Below are 21,353 nucleotides of genomic sequence, written 5' to 3' on the forward strand. Positions count from 1 at the left end.
AGCTCATTTCATTCAGAGTCAGTGAGCCACAATGTAGCTGGAAAGCCTATGATGCCATTTTACAGTTATTTTTCAGAGTAGTTCTCCACTCAAAGATCCCAAACTAAAATTACAAAAATCACAAATAAATACATTTTTAAACCATATATCTGAATGTGGTTCTTGACACAGATATAAAAATAAATAATTTGGGATGTGTAGATTACATTCTGAAAACATTCTACACTTGAAGCGATTACTAACACCTAAAGTAATGTAATGAATGCAGTGAATTCAGGTTCTTTAATTGCTGAGGTGTTAATGAGGTCATTAGTTGCTGCAGAGGAAGCAACACAATTTGTTTTGGCAGACAATATACTCTTTCAATTTACCATTAAAAGGCAGTGCCCCACTGTGTCTAAGCCAGTGTTTCTCAACCCTTTTGACACCAGGGAATGGCTTGCTGACTTCCTAAACTGTGTCAGGGAGATCTCAGGGACAGGCGCTGGTCCATGAATCAGTCATTGAGAAACACTGGTCTAAACAACCAGAGGACATATCTTGCACTATGCTTTCCCTTTAGGTATTCGTTGCTTATTTTTGCCTCTGTTCATTCCACTAATTGCATTTTTAATATGATTTTACATGTGAATTTCTTTTAAGTAATATAGCGTGTGGAATAAAGTTTCACTTTGCACTATTAGGACACGATCCAAACACCACTGAAAGACTCCCACTGACTTCAGATGGGCTTTGGACCAATCCTTGAATATCTGAATAGTAAAGTATTATTTGAATAGTGACACCACTGTGCTAAGAGCACATTTTAATGCACATTACACATCATCATGTAAGAACATAAGAACAGCCATACTGGGTCAGACCAAAGGTCCATCTAGCCCAGTATCCTGTATTCCAACAGTGGCCAATGCCAGGTACTCCAGAATGAACAAAACAGGTAATAAAGTGATCCATCTCCCGTCGCCCATTCCCAGCTTCTGGCAAACAGAGGCTAGGGACACCATCCCTGCCCATCCTGGCTAAATAACCATTGATGGACCTATCCTCCATGAATTTATCTAGTTCTTTTTTGAGCCCTGTTATAGTCTTGGCCTTCCCAACATCTCTGGCAAAGAGTTCCACAGGCTGACTGTGCGTTGTGTGAAAAAATACTTCCTTTTGTTTGTTTTAAACCTGATGCCCATTAATTTCATTTGGTGGTACCTACTTCATGTGTCAGGAGGAGGAGGAAATGACACTTCCTTATTTACTTTCTCCAGGCCAGTCATTATTTTATAGACTTCTATCATATCCTCCCTGAGTCGTCTCTTTTCCAAGCTGAAAAATCCTAGTCGCTCCTCATACGGCAGCAATTCCATACCCCTAATAATTTTTTGTTACCCTTTTCTGAACCTTTTCCAAGTCCAATATATCTTTTTTGAGATGGGGCGACCACATCTGCACACAGTATTCAAGAGGTGGGCATATCATGGATTTATATAGAGGCAATATGATATTTTCTATCTTATTATCTATCCCTTTCTTAATGATTCCCAACATTCTGTTTGCTTTTTTGACTGCCCCTGCACATTGAGTGGATGTTTTCAGAGAACTATCCACAATGACTACAAGATCTCTTTCTTGAGCGGTAACAGCTAATTTAGACAGCATCATTTTATATATATAGTTGGGATTATGTTTTCTAATGTGTATTACTTTGCATTTATTAACACTGAATTTCATCTGCCATTTTGTTGCCCAGTTACCCAGTTTTGAGAGATCCCTTTGTTGCTCTTCGCAATCTTCCTGGGACTTAACTATCTTGAGTAGTTTTGTATCATCTGCAAATTTTGCCACCTCACTGTTTACCCCTTTTTCCAGATCATTTATGAATATGTTAAATAGGACTTGGCCCTGTACAGACCCCTTGGGTACATCACTATTTACCTCTCTCCATTCTGAAAACTGACCATTTATTCCTACCCTTTGTATCCTATCTTTTAACCAGTTACCAATCCATAAGAGAACCTTCCGTCTTATCCCATGACTGCTTACTTCACTTAATAGCCTTTGGTGAGGGACCTTGTCAAAGGCTTTCTGAAAATCTAAATATACTATATCCACTTGATCGCCCTTGTCCACATGCTTATTGACAACCTCAAAGAATTCTAGTAGATTGGTGAGGCATGATTTCCCTTTACAAAAACCATGTTAACTATTCCCCAACAAATTATGTTCACCTGTGTGTCTGACTATTTTGTTCTTTACTATAGTTTCAACCAGTTTTTGTCACCTAAAAAGAATGGTTCAGGTTTGGGAATCTCACTCACATCCTCAACGGTGAAGACCAATGCAAAGAATTCATTTAGTTTCGCTGCAATGGCCTTATCATCCTTGAGTACTCCTTTAGCATCTTGATCATCCAGTGGCCCCACTGGTTGTTTAGCAGGCTTCCTGCTTCTGACGTACTTAAAAAGTAATAGCAAAATTTTTTGAGTCTTTGCTTAGCTGTTCTTCAAATTCTTTTTGGGCCTTCCTAATTATATTTTTATACTTCATTTGCCAGAGTTTATGCTTCTTTCTATTTTCCTCATTAAGATTTAACTTTCACTTTTTAAAGGATGCCTTTTTGCTTCTCACTGCTTCTTTTACTTTGTTGTTTAGCCATGGTGGCTCTTTCTTGGTTCTCTTATTATGTTTTTTAATTTGCAGTATACATTTAAGTTGAGCTTCTATTATGGTGTCTTTAAAAAGTTTCCATGCAGCTTGCAGAGATTTTACTTTTGGTGCTGTACCTTTTAATTTCTGTTTAACTAACCTAATTTTTGTGTAGTTCCCCTTTCTGAAATTAAATGCTACAGTGTTGGGCCATTGTGGTGTTTTTCCTGCCACATGGATATTAAATTTAATTATATCAACTCCTCTTGAGGGTTCCAGGACTAGCTGCTCCAAGAAGCAGTAATTTAAGGTGTCAAGAAACTTTATTTCTGCATCCGCTCTGAGCTGACATGTACCCAGTCAATATGGGGATAGTTGAAATCCCCCATTATTATTGAGTTTTTTATTTTAATAGCCTCTCTAATCTCCCTGAGCATTTCATGGTCACTATCACCATCCTGGTCAGGTGATCTGTAATATATCCCTACTGCTATATTCTTATTATTCAAGCATGGAATTACTATCCATAGAGATTCTATGGTACAGTTTGGTTCATTTAAGATTTTTACTTCATTTGATTCTACGTTTTCTTTCACATACAGTGCCACTCCCTCACCAGCATGACCTGTTCTGTCCTTTCAATATATTTTGTATCCTGGTATTATTGTGTCCCATTGATTATCCTCATTCCACCAAGTTTCTGTGATGCCTATTATATCAATATCCTCATTTAATAGAGGCACTCTAGTCCACTTATCTTATTATTTAGACTTCTAACACTGGTATATAAGCACTTTAAAAACTTGTCACTTTTTAGCTGTCTGCCATTACATGACGTAATTGAATGGGACTTTTTTTCTTTTGACTATTTCTCATCGGATCCTACCTGTATTTTATCATCTTCCATCCTCGCCTCCTTATTAGGACATAGGGAATCTCCATTTATAGATTCTCCCCTAAGGCATGTTCGTACCATGTGCTCCTCTGTACCTGTCGACTTTCTCCCAGCCCTTAGTTTAAAAACTGCTCTACGACCATTTTAATGTAACGTGTTCCTTTTCCTGGATATTTCAAAATACTGCTTTTAATTAAAACAAACAAAGAAAGACCATAATCTGAACTTATTCTCTGCAAAACTGTTCTTTAAAATCATTTAAAAAACAGTTGGGCTATAGAGGCATAAAAAAAACCCTCAGCAATTTCTTTTGCCTCTACAATTTTTAATTCATAGATTTTCCACTCTTTTTTCACACACTATGGCTTTGACCCACTAAAGCACTTTTAAACACAACTATAACTTAATGGAACTACTCACATGTAAAAGTTTTGCTCCTGCTTAAGAACTTTACTGGAGCGGCCCAATTTGTTTTAAAAATTTTCACTCTTAATTTTAAAGGTTATGATCAGAATGTGAACTTACTGATTTTCATATTTCTAAAAATATACTTGAGTAACCAAAGCATCTTCAAAGATCATATTGCATTTGTCATAATATCTTATCTTACTTTTCACTCCATGAAGTCGGTTTTAGCCCACAAAAACTTATTCGCAAATAAATTTGTTTGTCTCTAAGGTGCCACAAGGACTCTTCATTGTTTTTGCTGATACAGACTAACACAGCTACCACTCTGAAACCTGTCATAGTATCTTAGTATCATAGGTAGCATATATTAAAAACTTTTATAAAATGTTATATCAATATAGTATAATATTTACTTCAGCATGACAGTCTAAGGTGAGGCTGCCATCATGCAACTTGATCATGCATGACTACTGTGTTTATATCCAGTTTGGGGCTTAACTTATGAACCTCTGAAACAGCTACATGTTGCAATGAAAATAGCAGCTCAAATTCAGATATTGTAACAACATAATAGGACTAATGTTCTAATATCTTTTTATGCTAGATCACACACTTTTGGTATGGAATCAGAGACATCTCCTTGACTACTAAGAAAACAATGCAACAGGTTTTTTTTACATCTAAGCAGTTCAAGTATGGAAAGCAATTCTACTTTTCAGAAAGTTCTAAAACCAATAGTAAAAAAAAAAAAAAAAAAAATCCAGCTCGCCTTAGTTATGTAACCAGATACACTGATTTCAAAGAGACTACCTTGCATGAGTAAGGCAAGCAAGATTTAGCTGTATATTAAGTATGCTGTTCTGGAGGAGAACATGTAACACAGAAAATATGAGTACATGACCTACTTGTCGCCATGCATTATGCTACAATCACTGATGGTTAGTTATAAGGATATAGAGCAGATTGCCTAAGAGAGGCTGAACCAGAGCTAATAGGAGAATGTCTCTGACATAAATGGTGCTTTTAGGATGAAATCTGAATTTTTCTTCTCATCTGTACTCGTAATAAAGGGATTCAAACAAAACAGTAACTTGAGCACTATTTGCCTCGTCTACACTACCCTCCCAAATGCCTACAAAAAGAAAACTAAGCTGGGAAATCCGATAATAAAACTCCTGGGAGTCTTAGCCAAGGAGAACCAACATTTAATCTATTTGAAACACAAGTGTAAAGAAAAATAAAAGCTAAAAAGCCCATTTTGTCATTCATATCAAAGGTTTCCTCATTTTATTGTACACACAACTTAAAAAGTTCTGAATAAGTACAAATCTTTAGGTTTATAATCAGCAATTTCAACAGAAAACAAAGATGTAAAACTCCCCAAACAAATAATTCAACAACAACGTTTACTGTATAAAAAAAAAAAGATCAAGTTCCAAAAGATCAACGTATTAAGAAATTCCAGTCCCCTTTGCATTGTTAGTTTCTGCAAAGATTAGCACCTATTAAACTGGGGATCACTTCAGGCTAAGGCACAAGTAGTTTTGTGAGCTGAACGTACAGTACACCTGCACATTCTGGTGACAGGTCTTTGGACTTTCTTACCAATGTTTAGAACTCTGCCACAAATAGTATTACTGACTGAAGTCAGAGCCCTACACATTGAAGCTATAGTAGAATATTGTGATTTCATAGAATTTACAGTAATGTCTTTCCATCCGATGAAGTGAGCTGTAGCTCACGAAAGCTCATGCTCAAATAAATTGGTTAGTCTCTAAGGTGCCACAAGTACTCCTTTTCTTTTTGTCTTTCCACAGGTTACACGTCTTAGTTTTAGTTATTTGAGAAGCACTCCAGATTCAAAACCCACTAAGTTATTCTTCACTCAGTAGATTAATCTTCTAATAACCCACAGAGAGGTAAGTGAATTAAATGTACTTTGCAATATACATTTGGAGCTGTAAAAATCTCACAATATCCATATATTTGGTACGTATGTATACTCATACATATACACATAGCATTTGTGATGAGTTCAGTGTTAGAACAGCTACAGTGCAGATGACAACTATGAGAGTTTGCACTGAGAATTGTGCTATATACCTATTCAGTCCATTAATATCTAATAATTAAGGCTGAGCACCCTTTGCAAAATGACAATAATAGGAATGACTTACCAACAGGTTTGCAGCAAAACAACAACATAATAATTAACAGGATTTTTTTTTTGTTACTGTTTTCCCACAATCTTATCAAGACTTGCAACAAACAAAATTAAACAAAAACCACCACCACCTAATATCACAGGATAAGGGAGTTCAATACTTGTTTTATCCATTAACTCTGAGGTTACTGGGCTTTTAAGTGAAACTTGATAGAAAAATCAATATATTTCCTACTCCATATGAATGATAAAATATGAATAATTTCTGGGAAATAGACAAAATGTTACTTTAATGACTCATGATTATTTTAAAATTACGAAGTATATACCACAACACGCTAATACGAATGTAGTAAACTTTACCAAGACTTAACTGGATGGCTGTTTGATCACAGAATGTTCTCTGACCTTTGTTTTGTAAATCAAATGAACTACAATAACTACACATACCAAGACTAAAATGTGCTCTTACAGTGCTTCACATTTGGTGAAAAACATATTCTTAAGTGATGAGTGGGTGTAAATATACATACAGAGAAATATAGGTACAGATTATTTTATGGAGCTCTAAGCCCTGCAATGCATTTTTAAATAGCTTTCTGTTGAACTGTGAAATGCAGTCAAATACCTTATCTCTAGACCTAAATCCATTAGTAGGCTATAGCTACAGTGGTGAAGAATCACTATTGTTTATGTCTATTCTATAAATGCATTTGTTTATATACAAATACCTGATTAAACATTTAGCAGTTGTTAATGCAGGGTCCCATGCCATGTAGGGGAATTCAGAGGCAGAAGGGATGAATGGCCCCAAATCTCTCAGAGGAAGGAGAGCAGTGTTTCTATGGCATGCTCCCCCTTCACTTGCAAGTATGAGGACATGGACTGTGGGGTAGAATAGTATACTGGAGTATGTATAGGTGAATAGCTGCTTATCGCATCATGGCTTGGCTATTGGCCCAGTAGAAACCTGCGCAGTAGTTAATGACAGCTGACCAACATTAAGTCCCTTCCATGCCTTCCATTCATGAGGTCAGAAATCATCCTTAGAAGTGATGCTGCCAGGAAGTACCATGGAAAGGCTGCTAGCCTTTGGCTTGCCACTGCCCAAATCCGAACAAATGAGTCTTGTGTCCAGGCTTCCCACCATTATTTTTCAAAATCCTCCCTGTTCAAGGGAACTTGGATAAGAGACTCCGCAAGGATCATCTTCTAAAGTTTCCCATGTAATTCCTTTCCCCCACCCCAATCCATCTGTAACATGGTGCCCATAACTTATTTTCATACTCACGTTCTCCTTTCACTCCAAAAACCATAGTTCTCTATGTAAGTATCCAGCACCTTCTTTTAAAATTGAGTAGCACACTATTAACTTTCTTTAAACAACCATTTTTATGTTCAGATTAAAAATATTCAATATCAACAACTATTATTTAATAGTACTGAAGTTGTGAGAAACTGAAAACAAAACTGAAAGTCTGCTAGCCTGTTTAACATTTAGGATGTTATGCTTAGGTATTGAAATACACATTGCACCACATAAACTGTACTAGCAAGGTAAAACAGCCTTAGTGGAGAATTGAGAGCCTGCCTTCTCACCTTCTTCCTGGGCTGGTCCAACCAGAGACACATCCATGGGGAGAGGAGTAGGTGTGGCAGGATGCTGTGACTGCTGCCAGGGAAAAGAGCTAGCTAGCAACACTGGTTTATGCTAGAACTGACACCTAGACTGCTGAAAGGCACTGAACCCAATAATCTCTCTAGAAGAGGACTGTATCTTTGCACCACCCATGAGGATGCTTCTGAGAGTCTGTCTCTCCCCTGACAATAGATCAGCAAGATTAAGTGAATTTGAAGTCTGACCATCTGTAGGAAATGCTACAAAACATTCTTCTTTGACAAAGCCTGTCACAAGACACTACAAGACTAACATCCCGCTTCTACCTGCCCCCAAAAACAACACACAAAACCTCTCACGATTAACTAAAATTAAATAGACAAACACACAACTCTACCCCAAGCCAAGTTTGTATACTCTAAAAAGGGAAAAGAACCAGAGATTATAAAATTCATTTGGGATTTTGTACTGCTAATTGATTTTACATGGAGGCATTCAGATTCTAGAATTATGGGTGGCATTATAAAAACCGTAAGAGAAACATCTCCATCTGCCCCCACCAATAGCACAGGGGTTTGAAGTCCCTCCATCAGTCTGCTAGCCAACACTTAAGTTTTGGTTACCTAGCCCCTTTATGGTATTTAGGTCAGCATTAGAAGAGTGTTTCCCCATTCTGTCTCCCACATCCCAGCTTCCTGGAGGAGAATGTAAAAGGAGAAATACCTGTTGCCCACTCTAGTGTGCTATTTTAGCAGCTGGATACTGCCTTTTAGCTCTGCTTGTGTGGTTTTGATCAGCATGTCCTTATCAGAGTATTCCCAACCCCGGTCTTTGGAAAAAAAATGGAGTCAGATGCTGTGGAAGAAAAAATGACTTACCTGCTGTTATGCGTCACTAAAAATATTATTTTAATGGATTCATATTTTTTGCCCAAAAAAATTGTCTATCTGTCTCATACTAGAAGCCAAAGAATCAAGAACTGGAATCCAGTCATTATGGTATCTTTCAAGAATGAAGCATGAGTTTAAATTAAAGCATTACCTTTTGTTTTTTTTAACAAATCCTGGGGTTTGTAAATGCCATTAAAAGATACACAGGATTGCAAAGTGCAGATAGTTTTAAACTTTTCTACCCCTACCTTTTAAAGACTAACTACATCTCAAGAAAAAAATATTAGTAAGCTTTCATATATCATTATAAAGAGCTTTTTCAAAGTGCTTCTGAGAATTTGGAGTGGAACTTTGTGGTTTTTTTTTAAAATACAGACTCAGTCAATCCTTAGGAAAGCCCTTGTGACACAAAGTCCTACATATAGACAAAAGGCAATTTTTAACCTTTAATATCTTGGAATTTTTCAAAAGAATCAGAAATTGTCCCTGCCTATATTACTATCCAAAGACTTGCCTCCCACTCTCCATCCCCTAAAAGAGAATTCTCCAATTAAAGCCTTTTTCAATGAAAAAATAAACTAATTATTGCATGACCAGCACCAGCTCGGTGAGATAGCCAAAGAACAAAAAGTTTGTCTCCTTCAGCTGCCTATTTACTGATGCCATATTCCACATTCCTGACATTTCCACAAATAGAAATCAGCTCAACAACAAGAGGCAAAATGATTAACATATAGAGGGGAGAGAGAGAGACAGAGAGAGACAGAGAGAGAGAACTGCGATTTAAAGAAACAGAACAGCCACAAACACTTGAAAAATGGCACAGCTAATACTTCACCATATGGTGGTATAGGTATGCTTTGATTTTCTAATGCCAGTCAGCAAATGCAAACTCCTGACACTTCCTAGTGCAACAATAGGGATTCCACTCAAACACAATCAGTGGAATGAGTACACATACTGAATGCTTTAAGGAACGATCATGTCTGTAGAAGGAATAATTAGAATAGACTACAAACAAGAAAAGAATAAGTGAATGAGGGACAATCACCCCATTAAGTTTTATTGCACATTGAAAGAACTTTCCTTGCAATGTTTCATTAGGATTCCCTAAGAGATTTTTAAGTGGCCTACCAAGTATGAAGGTTCCTTTGCAACACATCAGTCCCTTACACAGGAAACACCATATAAACATTAATGGAAAGCACATAATATGAATAAATTAATTATGCTAATTTATGCACCCTGTTTATTTTGGAGGGAATGCAATGAAGTGATATTGAACTGTTATCCCATTTAAGAAAGGCGGGTTCAGAATCTGGACTACAGGGAATATAAACCAAATTGCCTCAAGAGGCGATGCTTTTGACCCCAAACCTGCTACAGGGATATTTTTTATTTTAAACTTGTTTCTTGCACAAGGCCCTCAAAATTTTGCATCTCAGAATTCCAGCCCCTACCAAGAATATTTATTAGGTGGACTGAGAGTAAGTTAGTTTGATAACCTTCACCATCACTAATTTAATGAATAAGTACAATAGATACAATCACTAAAATCTATATTTACACCTTTTCAATTATACTTTCACTATGAATCATTTCATATAAAGTCACCTGTCTAAAAATGCCTGTGAAGATTAAAACAGTGGCTGATGGTATTCACTTTTTTTTTTTTTTTTAACTTTACACCAACTCTTTATTTCCCTGAAAGGAACCATCTTATTTCAATAGCGTTCTGCTGAATACAGTGCAGAGTTTAAATTAAAGACAGCTATTGCCTGTTTTATCTTTTAACATTTCTCCCAGACCAAGCAAGCTTTAATTACATTAAGTTGCAGCCATTTTTCTGCAGTGTAATTGATTAAATTAAGACAAAGAAGATGAGAAAGTTCAATAAGGAGTTAAGTGCCTTTATAATCTATGTGTCTCCCTCCAAACAGCTGAAAAACAGCAAGGAACTTGTTCATTGCTGGACTGTTGTTGATCACAATGTGCCTTTAAGTTCAACAATCCTCTTCAGGGGTAGATCAGGTGATGCCCAACATGCATTTGCTCCTGTACACATGCTCCTCTTCTAAATTGCCATCTAAGAGTTTGATTCTTTGAGGTGTCTGCCACATTTTTGTTGCATAAACTTGACATTTTAAGAATTATCTTCATGGTTGATTCACAGATTATCCACCTTTGTCTCAAGAAACAGCACAGAGTCTTACTGCATTGCAGGACCACAACCTATGTATTGGATCTGGCCTGTTAACAACTGACCTACAAGCGGCAGCATCTCATACTGATGTCAGAGAAAGTGCACACCAGACTAAATCTGACATGACATAAACATGTTTCCGTGAAAGTAAGCTATAATAGGACTATAATTTTTCTTAATTCTGGTTGGCCCAACTGACAATACTAATCCTTTTGGAAGTTTCTTAAATTTAGCATTTTGCATAAATCACAGCTGGTTATAGACTTTGTGGATACACATATTTCAATAACAAAGCTGGGATACTTCAAGGGAAAATAAAGAGGAGGAGAGAAACAGAAATCAACTATATTATGCAAATTAAAATCCAGCCACTGAAATAAAAGTTTTCCACCTCAAAAATTATTTAAATTATACCTCTGAATTGAAACCTAGTTCCAAACAGCATAGGTGGATACCTCAAACATCAAACTACCAATCAATTATTGATGTGTGTTTTTCCTGTTTGGTCTTCTTGGGCAAGATTCTTTAAATTATTCTGAAAATCAAAAGTGAAGTTCTCACCAGTTGCTTGAACAAAGGGGTTGCTGAAGAAGTGGCTTATATCCACTGGAGCTGCACCTTCCGAATCCCAGGAATCTGTATCTGTACTGGTAGAGTCTTCTGTAGTGGTAAGTGGATAGCTCAGCTGCTCCAACTGGTCAATGATGTCAGTGAACTGAAAGGCTGAGCTGGATTCAGAGCGAACCGAGTAGGCTGGAAAGTTCACCATAGAACTAGCTTCAGAATGATTAGCAGAGCTATATGTGTGAAAGGATGATGTACCATTCAGTGGCAAATTATTGAGGGAACTGCTTTCAGAACGGTTGTTTATGAGTGAACTGGTTTCAGAAGGACTCAAAAGACTTTGTATTCTGCTTGCTTGTGCTTTAACCTCAAACAATTCCGATGTATCTGATGGTCTCTCATTGCCATTGAAATCACTTCCTTCTTCAAATTCAAATTCATCTTCCATGTTCATATCTACTGCTTCTGTGGAGTATCTGTCAGGGCTTGACTGAGAAGACACCATATTTTGCTGAAGAATATCCTTAGTTAGTTTAGTTGAATCTGATGCATGCCTAGATAAATCAGACCCTATTAGGTCTAAGCCACTGTACACATATGAAAATGCCTCAGATCCCCCAGCAAAAAAGGAGATTTCTGTTGGGTCATCATCAATAAATTCTTCTGAAACCTGCAGCTGGGAATTCGTCAATGTGAAAAGAGGGTCACCCCTACCACAATACTGATGCTTTTTATCAGCAATAAAAACACCTGTGGTACAGTCATACTCATCATTGTCATTTTTACAGATAACCCTGCTCTCCTTGTTACCCTTCTCTATTTCTAGATCTAAACCACAACTATTCTCAACACCAGGACAAGTGAGGCTGCAGTTTCCTACAACATTACAAAACCCAACACCTTGGAATGACTGGAGTATGGGAGATCCAGGCTGCTGTGTCGCTTTCTTCTCAGTTTCTTCAGATGGTGTTGCAATACTCTTTTCTGTTGTTGGGCTCCTCGTGTACGGTGCTCTGGGGTCCAAGAAGGAACGATTCGTCTCTGTACAGATGGGCAGGTCAGTAGTGGTAGTGAATGATGTATAAACTGAATGGAAGGAGGCAGATACTGAGGCATGGGACTCAGGAGCACCTAAGCCCTCGGTAAATGAGACACTCTGAAGTGGAAAAAAAATAGAATAGGTAAAAAAGTGTTTTTATCATACACAGAAAAAATACTACCTCTGATATCTGATTCAGTAAGAGTGTGTACTAGAAAGATTTTCTACAAATACAGCTCATATAGAAAAAAAGACCAAAATCTCCAGAAAGATAAAAACTCACCTTTTACAACTTCTGATGATCAGTTATCAAATTACTCCCGTAATTTTTAAACCCTCTGCCAACAGAGCAAACAAGAAAATACCCACATGGGATTGGAGGGAATTCACAAAACATTTAGGGCCAAGTCCTGAAGTGCTTGCTTCAACACATGCTTGTATGACAGAGACATTTGATCTGAGACACATGAACAGGACTGAGTATCTCAAGGAATAAGTATGAAAATTACTTTTCAATTATGTGAAGTGTGAAAGATGAGCCATGTGAGTCAATTCAACCTATCTGAAGTACCCACTAAAATTAGTACCACAGGAAAAAAATTATGCACAGGCATGAAGATTAAACAGTGAAAGTGATTCTGGATCAACAAGACAACGTAATCAACTTTCCCTATACTGCCAAACTGGAAAGCTGGCTATCAGTCTTACTGACCAGAATATTTAGAGTGGTGCAGGACTAACCTGTTTTGGCACATCTGTGTTCGAAGTGTGAGCAAACACTCTAGCTTTGCTGTGCCTCCTGAAAGACAGAGTATGCTGTAAGGAACTAAGAAATCAATCAGCCTTTCTTCTCCCCTACTCAACTTCACTCATTCTACCCACCCACACAAAAGAGTAAAAAGATGTTATATCCCCCATTCAGCGATGAGTAAATGAAGGTACAGCAAAGACATGAAATATTTGTGAATTACTACAAAACACAGAAGACAATTACAGAAAACAGAGACTCTAGATTCAGACCATTCATGTCTTCAAAGGAGAACGCAAAGGCAACTGCAAGGGCATGGGAGAATAGAAGAATGAGGCAGCATAAAGATGTCTGTTCTTTTTTTAAAAAATTTCTCTTCTCATCAAAGCACACAAATATCCATAAATTAATATGGTGTCAAAACAGAGAGCAAGTCAATTCATGTGCAACACTTATGCTAAGTACATTGTCGGTTAACTGTATACAATATATGGTATGTAATAGTACCCATTTTCCATGAAAAAAAAAAGCCCTTTTTATAAATTATACAAGCTCGTGATCTGAGCCCATGTAATGGTTTCAGAAAATCCCTGCTCAAGACAGGAAGCTGATCAGAAGTCCAAATAGTCAATATACATTTTTTATGGAATTTTCCACGGTTTTATCACCCAGATTAATGTCCCGTAGACCTTTTCTTATTTTGTGAAAACTGCCTTTGGAATGCATTTTCTAACTGCATTTCATGTAAACCATACACCCGCAAGAAAACCACATGGACTGAAAGGAAGGATGACATCTCCTTGAAACATTTCCTACTAGTAGTTAGAGTGTGTGTGCACACTTGAGAGAGAGATTCAAAAAATAAATCAAAGGCAGAATACAATTTCAAGTCCCTGCTCTGCCACAGACTTCCTGTGTGACTTTGGGCAAGTCACTTAGCCTCTCTGTGCCTCTGTTCCTTAGAATTGTATAATTAAAAAAAGAAATGTCTCAAAGCAGCAATTTCATTAAAAGTGAGATTTAGGATATCAACCTAGGGGCTTCAAGAGTCTCAAATTAATGTCACATTTTAAAAATCATGGGTTTTACCTTTCATAGGGAGTTTTCTTCATCCCACTGTCTTTAACATAATCCACCAGCTGTTTCTGTGTTCGTCCACTGTGAACCCATGCAAAGTACAAATATTATAAAAATCATCACAGAAGGAGTAGATAAAATGTCCAGGTTTGGAACAAAGAATGGTTATGCATCAGGAACAGATTCTGAAACTTTTAACTTCAGTGAATTACTTTAAAGCACTTTTTCATCATGATTTAATTTCCTAACTATAAAAGGTTGTGCTATAAATATGCTGAGTTATGCTACTTCATACCTGTATCTGAATGAAGACCCTCTGCTGAAGAAGACTGCTTTAGCCTTTGGTTTTGGTTGATCAAACAACCTGAAGAAAGTGTGATATTCCACACAGATTTTCCAGAAGTTTTTACACTCATCCCTACTGCCAAACAGAAACTCCAGCGTATCCTGATATGGACCCTAGGAGCAAAACAGACACTCAAGTAACACACACAAGAACACTGAAGAAAGGCAAGAAAATAGCATGTACACTCCACCACAGATGGCACAGATACTGAATTGCAATGGGCTGCAATATTTTTGTTTCCATGTGGTCTGAGCCATGTCACATATAAAAATCTTTATTTTAGTAAGCCCTTGGGGCATTTGGTAAAGTTTTGAATGTAGTTTTAAAATGTGCAATCTGAAACATCCTAAAATGTTTTTATTCATGCTTTAGAAAAATGCAAAAGTGCTTTAAAATAAACTTGATAAAAACTTTTAAAATTATATTAAATATAGATCATATTAGTAAAAGTGGATTGTTAAATTAGTAATGTGTCTGAAAGAAATAATGAAGATATTTAATCACAAGGCTTATTTTAAAATATGTTTTCTTAAAAGTGCTAATGGTTATCTTACTTCCTGGGGTTTGTTAGATTTCTTCTTTCATTTAACTGTTTGAACTTAAGAACTACTAATAGACTTGGCTGCACCTAAAAAAATCCACCAAAGATAAAAACAGATGTCTAGGTTTTGTAACTGATGATGCAAATTTGCGGGAAAGCAAATCCAAAGTAGAGGATATCTCACTGAAAAAACTCTTCCTACCAGCCCCCTTCCATTGAACACTGGGGGGTGGGGGGGTGTCATACTTTTAAGAGTCTTAGCTTATCTCAATTGGCATAGTATCACATGAGGAGTTAAGTGGCTTCAGAGGTACCCACAGCCGCCAACTATATAGGGATAATGTACATTAAAACCAACATCATCAATTACACCTGGAAACAAGCCATAAGCTGGTGCAGATTGGATGGCACAGGTATGATGAACTCTCTCTGATAAGCACTACTTAGCAAGCAGGCATTCCGCACCAAGTGAAGTTTCTAAGTAATCTTAAAATACAGTCCCATGTACAGCATATTATAGTAATCTAATCTTGAAGTGACAAAGGCATGAATAATCATGAGTAAAGCTGTGAGCCTTTCATGGAGGTCACAGAAGTCACAGATTCCGTGACTTTCCAGGACCACCATGACCTCTGCAGCTGCAGCGGCTGATGCAGCTGACCCCAGGGCAGCCCAAGCAGCCCCTCCTCCAGCAGCGGCGGGGGCCCAGGCCGCCCCCCTGCCCAGCAGCAGGCCCCGGGTTCCCCCCACCCTAGGAGCAGCAGCGTCCACTGGAGCGCCCCACTTCCCCAGCACCTAAGATTTAGTTAGGGGTATTTTTAGTAAAAGTCATGGACAGGTCACTGGCTGTGACATTTTGTTTATTGCCCGGGACCTGTCCATGACTTTTACTAAAAATATCCATGACTAAATAGTAGCCTTAACCATGAATTCATCTGCATTCAAAAGAAAAAAGAACAGGAGTACTTGTGGCACCTTAGAGACTAACAAATTTATTAGAGCATAATCTTTCGTGGGCTACAGCCCACTTCATCGGATGCATAGAATGGAACATACAGTAAGATAGATAGATAGATAGATAGATAGATAGATAGATATACACACACACACACACACATACAGATAAGTTGGAAGTTACCATACAAACTGTGAGAATCTAATTAGTTAAGATGAGCTACTGTCAGCAGGAGAAAAAAAAACTTTTGCAGTGATAATCAAGATGGCCCATTTAGACAGTTGACAAGAAGGTGTAAGGATACTTAATTTAAGGAAATAGATTCAATATGTGTAATGACCCAGCCACTCCCAGTCTCTATTCAAACCCAACTTAATGGTATCTAGTTTGCATATTAATAGACCAATCCACACAAGCGGTCCATTTCCTGGACACTACTGTGCTAATAAGCGATGGTCACATAAACACCACCCTGTACCAGAAACCTACTGACCGCTATACTTACCTACATGCCTCCAGCTTCCATCCAGGACATACCACACGATCCACTGTCTACACACAAGCTCTAAGATACAACCGCATTTGCTCCAATCCCTCAGACAGAGACAAACACCTACAAGATCTCTATCAAGTGTTCTTACAACTACAATACCCACCTGATGAAGTGAAAAAACAGAATGATAGAGCCAGAAGAGTATCCAGAAGTCACCTACTACAGGACAGGTCCAACAAAGAAAATAACAGAACGCCACTAGCTGTCACCTTCAGCCCCCAACTAAAACCTCTCCGGCACATCATCAAAGATTTACAACCTATCCTGAAAAATGATCCCTCACTCTCACAGATTTTGGGAGACAGACCAGTCCTCGCTTACAGACAGCCCCCCAACCTGAAGCAAATACTCACCAGCAACCACACACCACACAAAAAAAACACTAACCCAGAAACCTACCCTTGCAACAAAGCCCGATGCTAACTCTGTCCACATATTTATTCATGTGACACCATCATAGTACCTAATCACATTAGCCATGCCATCAGGGGCTCGTTCACCTGCCCATCTACCAATGTGATATATGCCATCATGTGCCAGCAATGCCCCTCTGCCATGTACATTGGCCAAACCGGACAGTCTCTACGCAAACGAATAAATGGACACAAATCTGACATCAGAAATCATAACATTCAAAAACCGGTAGGAGAACACTTCAACCTCTCTGGCCACTCAGTAAAAGATTTAAAGGTGGCAATTTTGCATCAGAAAAACTTCAAAAACAGACACCACCAAGAAACTGCTGAGCTTGAATTAATATGCAAACTAGATACCATTAACTTGGCTTGAATAGAGACTGGGAGTGGCTGGGTCATTACACATTGACTCTATTTCCCTATGTTATGTATCCTCACACCTTTTTGTCACCTGTCTAAATGGGCCATCTTGATTATCACTACAAAAGTTTTTTCTCCTGCTGATAATAGCTCATCTTAACTAATTAGCCTTTCACAGTTTGTATGGTAACTTACAACTTATCTGTATGTGTGTGTGTGTGTATATATATATGTTCCATTCTATGCATCCGATGAAGTGGGCTGTAGCCCACAAAAGCTTATGCTCTAATAAATTTGTTAGTCTCTAAGGTGCCACAAGTACTCTTGTTCTTTTTGCAGATACAGACTAACATGGCTGCTACTCTGAAACCTGTCAAAAGGAAAGTGCCACAATCTCATGGCCAAGCACAGAAAACAAAATACGCACTCTTGGCCACTACTGCTATATGGACATTCAGAAACAGATGAAAATCTAATAAGCATCTTATGTTGTGAACCTGAGTCACATAAGGCAGACAAACTGCCTCAACTGGAAGTGCTAATGATATCGCCTCTGCCATATCTTCTATTTGTTTCCCTAGGTCTTTCAGGATCACTATATTTTTATCTGAATTGAGATGGTTATCTATCTGTAACTGGTTTCAGAGTAGCAGCCGTGTTAGTCTGTAACTGTAAAAAGAAAAGGAGTACTTGCGGCACCTTAGAGACTAACAAATTTATTTGAGCATAAGCTTTTGTGAGCTACAGCTCACTTCATTGGATGCATGTAGTGGAAAATACAGTGGGGAGATTTTATATACACAGAGAACATGAAACAATGGGACTGACCAGTCTGGCCAATGTACATGGCAGAGGGGCACTGCTGGCACATGATGGCATATATCACTTTGGTAGATGTGCAGGTGAACGAGCCTCTGATAGTGTGGCTGATGTGATCATAGGGCCTAATCACTACGTAAAAGAATAAATGGACACAAGTCAGACGTCAAGAATTATTACATTCAAAAACCAGTCGGAGAACACTTCAATCTCTTTGGTCACTCTACTACAGACCTAAAAGTGGCAATTCTTCAACAAAAAAACTTCAAAAACAGACTCCAACAAGAGACTGCTGAATTGGAATTAATTTGAAAACTGGATACAATTAACTTAGGCTTGAATAAAGACTGGGAGTGGATGTGTCATTACACAAAGTAAAACTATTTCCTCACTGTTCCTCACATGTTCTTGTCAACTGCTGGAAATGGCCCACCTTGATCATAACTACAAAAGGTTTCTCCCCCACCCCCACTCTCCTGCTAGTAATAGCTCACCTTACCTGATCACTCTTGTTACAGTGTGTATGGTAACACCCATTGTTTCATGTTCTCTGTGTATATAAAATCACCTCACTGTACTTTCCACTACACGCATCCAATGAAGTAAGCTGTAGCTCACGAAAGCTTATGCTCAAATAAATGTGTTAGTCTCTAAGGTGCCACAAGTACTCCTTTTCTATCTGTAATTGTTGTTCTTCAAGATGCAATGCAGACGTGTATTCAATTTAGGCAGTGTGCGCTCAGCACACTGGAGCCAGAGAACTTTGCCTAGAAGTACCTGTAGGAGAGGCGCTCATGCCCTGCAGCCCAAGCCCCACACCAAGGGCAGCGCCACCCTGAACTCCCTCAGTGGCTCTGTACCAAACGTCAGAAGTACAGACTCTGACGCAATGGGGTGGAGGGTGAGTTGTGGAATACACGTCTGCATCACATCTCAAAAAAGTTACAAGTAGGTTACAATTTTTTCTTCTTTGAGTAGATGCAGCCATGTTTTCTACTTAGGTGACTCACAAGTAGTACTCATAAAAAGAGAGAGGTTGCAGTCTATTTAAACAAGGACTACAGGATTGCCTTCCGAAAGTTTGCATCTGATCTGGATGCAGCAGTAATGGCATAGTGGTTTATGACAGTATGCACAGATGACCAAGTGGCAGCCCTGCAAACGTCCAATATAGGAATGTCACTTAGAAATGCCGTCAATGTTGCCTAGCCTGTTGTGGAATGAGTATGTACCCTTTGAGGCAGCATATACAGGAAGATCAACCTGGAGATCATCTCTGAACAGACTGCTTAATGCTTAATTTGGTCTGCATATGAAATAAACAAACAAGATAAGGAGCAGAAACGTTTGGTCCTACTGAGATTCAGTCCTATTTTGTCCTATTGAGAAAAAGCTAAACATTGGTTGATGTCCAGTGTGTGACGATGATGTTCCTCTGGGGGTGAATGCTGCTTAGGGAAGAACACTGGTAAATATAAATAAAGCTTGGTTCAGGTGAAACTGGGAAACAACTCTGGATAAACACATAAAGTAACGCTGCGGCCATACCCTATCTTTAGAAAATTGAGTGTAATGGGGATCCACCATCTGTAGCCAGACAGACAGCCCCCCCCCTCAGACCAGCATTGCTGGAAACACAGGAGGAAGCCGGAACAGGGCACTTAACATATATTCCAGCACAGCCTTTGAAGCTGTGAAAGCACAGGTGTGCTGCTACAATGTGCCTCTGGGAACAGATACAACGATTAAGCTCACAGCAGGCAGAGGCCCTGTGACAGACATGGCTCTTAGCCCCTACTAAATAGCGTGATGCACACACACCAACATCCTAGGCGGGAAAATATTTACCCTGATAAAAAAAATGTCCAGTAGTCGACACTTATTGTTTCTCTCCCTTGCAAGTGTAAACTACTCTTGCGAAAGCTGGCGTCACCCTGACAGACCAGCCTCAATTTGGCATAAGAAAGGAGAAAGAGAATAAAGGAGTACAGAGGTATAAGTAGGGGACCTACAGCACCATGATTTTTGAGTGCTTTTCACTATCTATCTGCTGGTCAGATAAATGACAGCCTCGCAAGGCTTCTGCAGCTAAGAGGGTCCCTACGCCTTGTCCCTTATTCGTCTTTCCGCGGAATTGAGTGACCGATCCTGGCTTGGCACCGCTGGAATCGAGAGATGCAAGGAGGGTAAGAAGCACCCACACCTGATCTCCTATCTTTAGTGTACACATATTTTGAAATAGAGCTCTATACTTTGTTTTCTTTCTTTGGGATTGTGGCTTCAGTTTTTAACTTGTTTGTGTGTGTAACATCTCTACATTTAAGTAAGTAGGCACTAGCAATTTTGTAACCACATGATTAGAATCTAGCTTAATAAATTTTGGTAACCATTTGTGCATAAGCCTGACTTGTTTTCTCCGGTTTACTGTAAAGCAGCCAACACAATTAAAGAACCTCAGCCGTTTTGGCTCTAAAGCCTGGCCATTAGGTGAGAGTACTAAGAGCCTAGCGTTGAGTTGTGCCGCCTCCACGGGGCAAACTCTTGGGGCACCTGTCAGTCAATCCTGGCTGCCCGCTGCGAAGGAGCTCTGAGCTCTAGCAGTTAAAGTCACGGGTGTAGAGAGGCTCTTAGTGCTGCCATTGGGGCACCTGTCAGTCAGTATTGACTGCCCGCTGCGAAGGAGCTCTGAGCTCTAGCAGTTAAAGTCACGGGTGGTTAGGACCTTGGGGCATCCGTCAGCCTAGCCCAGGCTGCCCGCCGCGAAGGGACAGTGCGTCCTAGCGGTTAAAGTCACGGATGGTATAAACGGGCATAGCTGGCACCTCACCAAACATCCTTGGCCGTCGGCTAACACCATCAAAGCCTACAACTCACCCACCCTCCTGGTGGATGTTATCAACACATGGAAAGCAGTTTTCTGACACAGAAGGGAGAAAGAAGAAGTTACTAGAGGCTCGAATGAGGCCCCAAAGGAGTAGCTAAGACAGTATTAAGGTCTCACAAAGAAATTTGCTCTTTAACCAACGTGTAGAGACAAGTGACTCCTTTCAAGAACCTCACTGCCATGGAGTTTGAAACCATCGACTTTTCCGTGGATGGACAGATGAGACCCTAAGTCAT

General features: G+C 38.9%; 1 protein-coding gene across 14 annotated transcripts in view; it reads right to left on the reverse strand.

Moving 5' to 3' along the window:
- FARP2 (FERM, ARH/RhoGEF and pleckstrin domain protein 2) overlaps positions 1–21,353 on the reverse strand; it is a 213,956-nt gene that overhangs the window by 64,026 nt on the left and 128,577 nt on the right. For 13 of the 14 annotated variants that reach the window (XR_012669925.1, XR_012669926.1, XM_075132309.1 and 10 more), the window contains 4 exons: positions 14,539–14,702; positions 14,256–14,324; positions 13,160–13,217; positions 12,280–12,535 (listed from right to left, as the gene is read on the reverse strand). Coding sequence is in view for 12 of the 14 variants with exons in the window: in XM_075132309.1 (XP_074988410.1) it covers positions 12,280–12,535; positions 13,160–13,217; positions 14,256–14,324; positions 14,539–14,702 (547 nt within the window). In the remaining 2 variants the exon portion in view is untranslated. Of the gene's footprint in view, positions 1–11,376; positions 12,536–13,159; positions 13,218–14,255; positions 14,325–14,538; positions 14,703–21,353 lie in introns of all 14 variants that reach the window. The other variant, XM_048862722.2, reaches the window with a different exon arrangement.

This window comes from Caretta caretta, chromosome 9, assembly GCF_965140235.1.
Source record: "Caretta caretta isolate rCarCar2 chromosome 9, rCarCar1.hap1, whole genome shotgun sequence".
Taxonomy (NCBI): Eukaryota; Metazoa; Chordata; order Testudines; family Cheloniidae; genus Caretta; species Caretta caretta.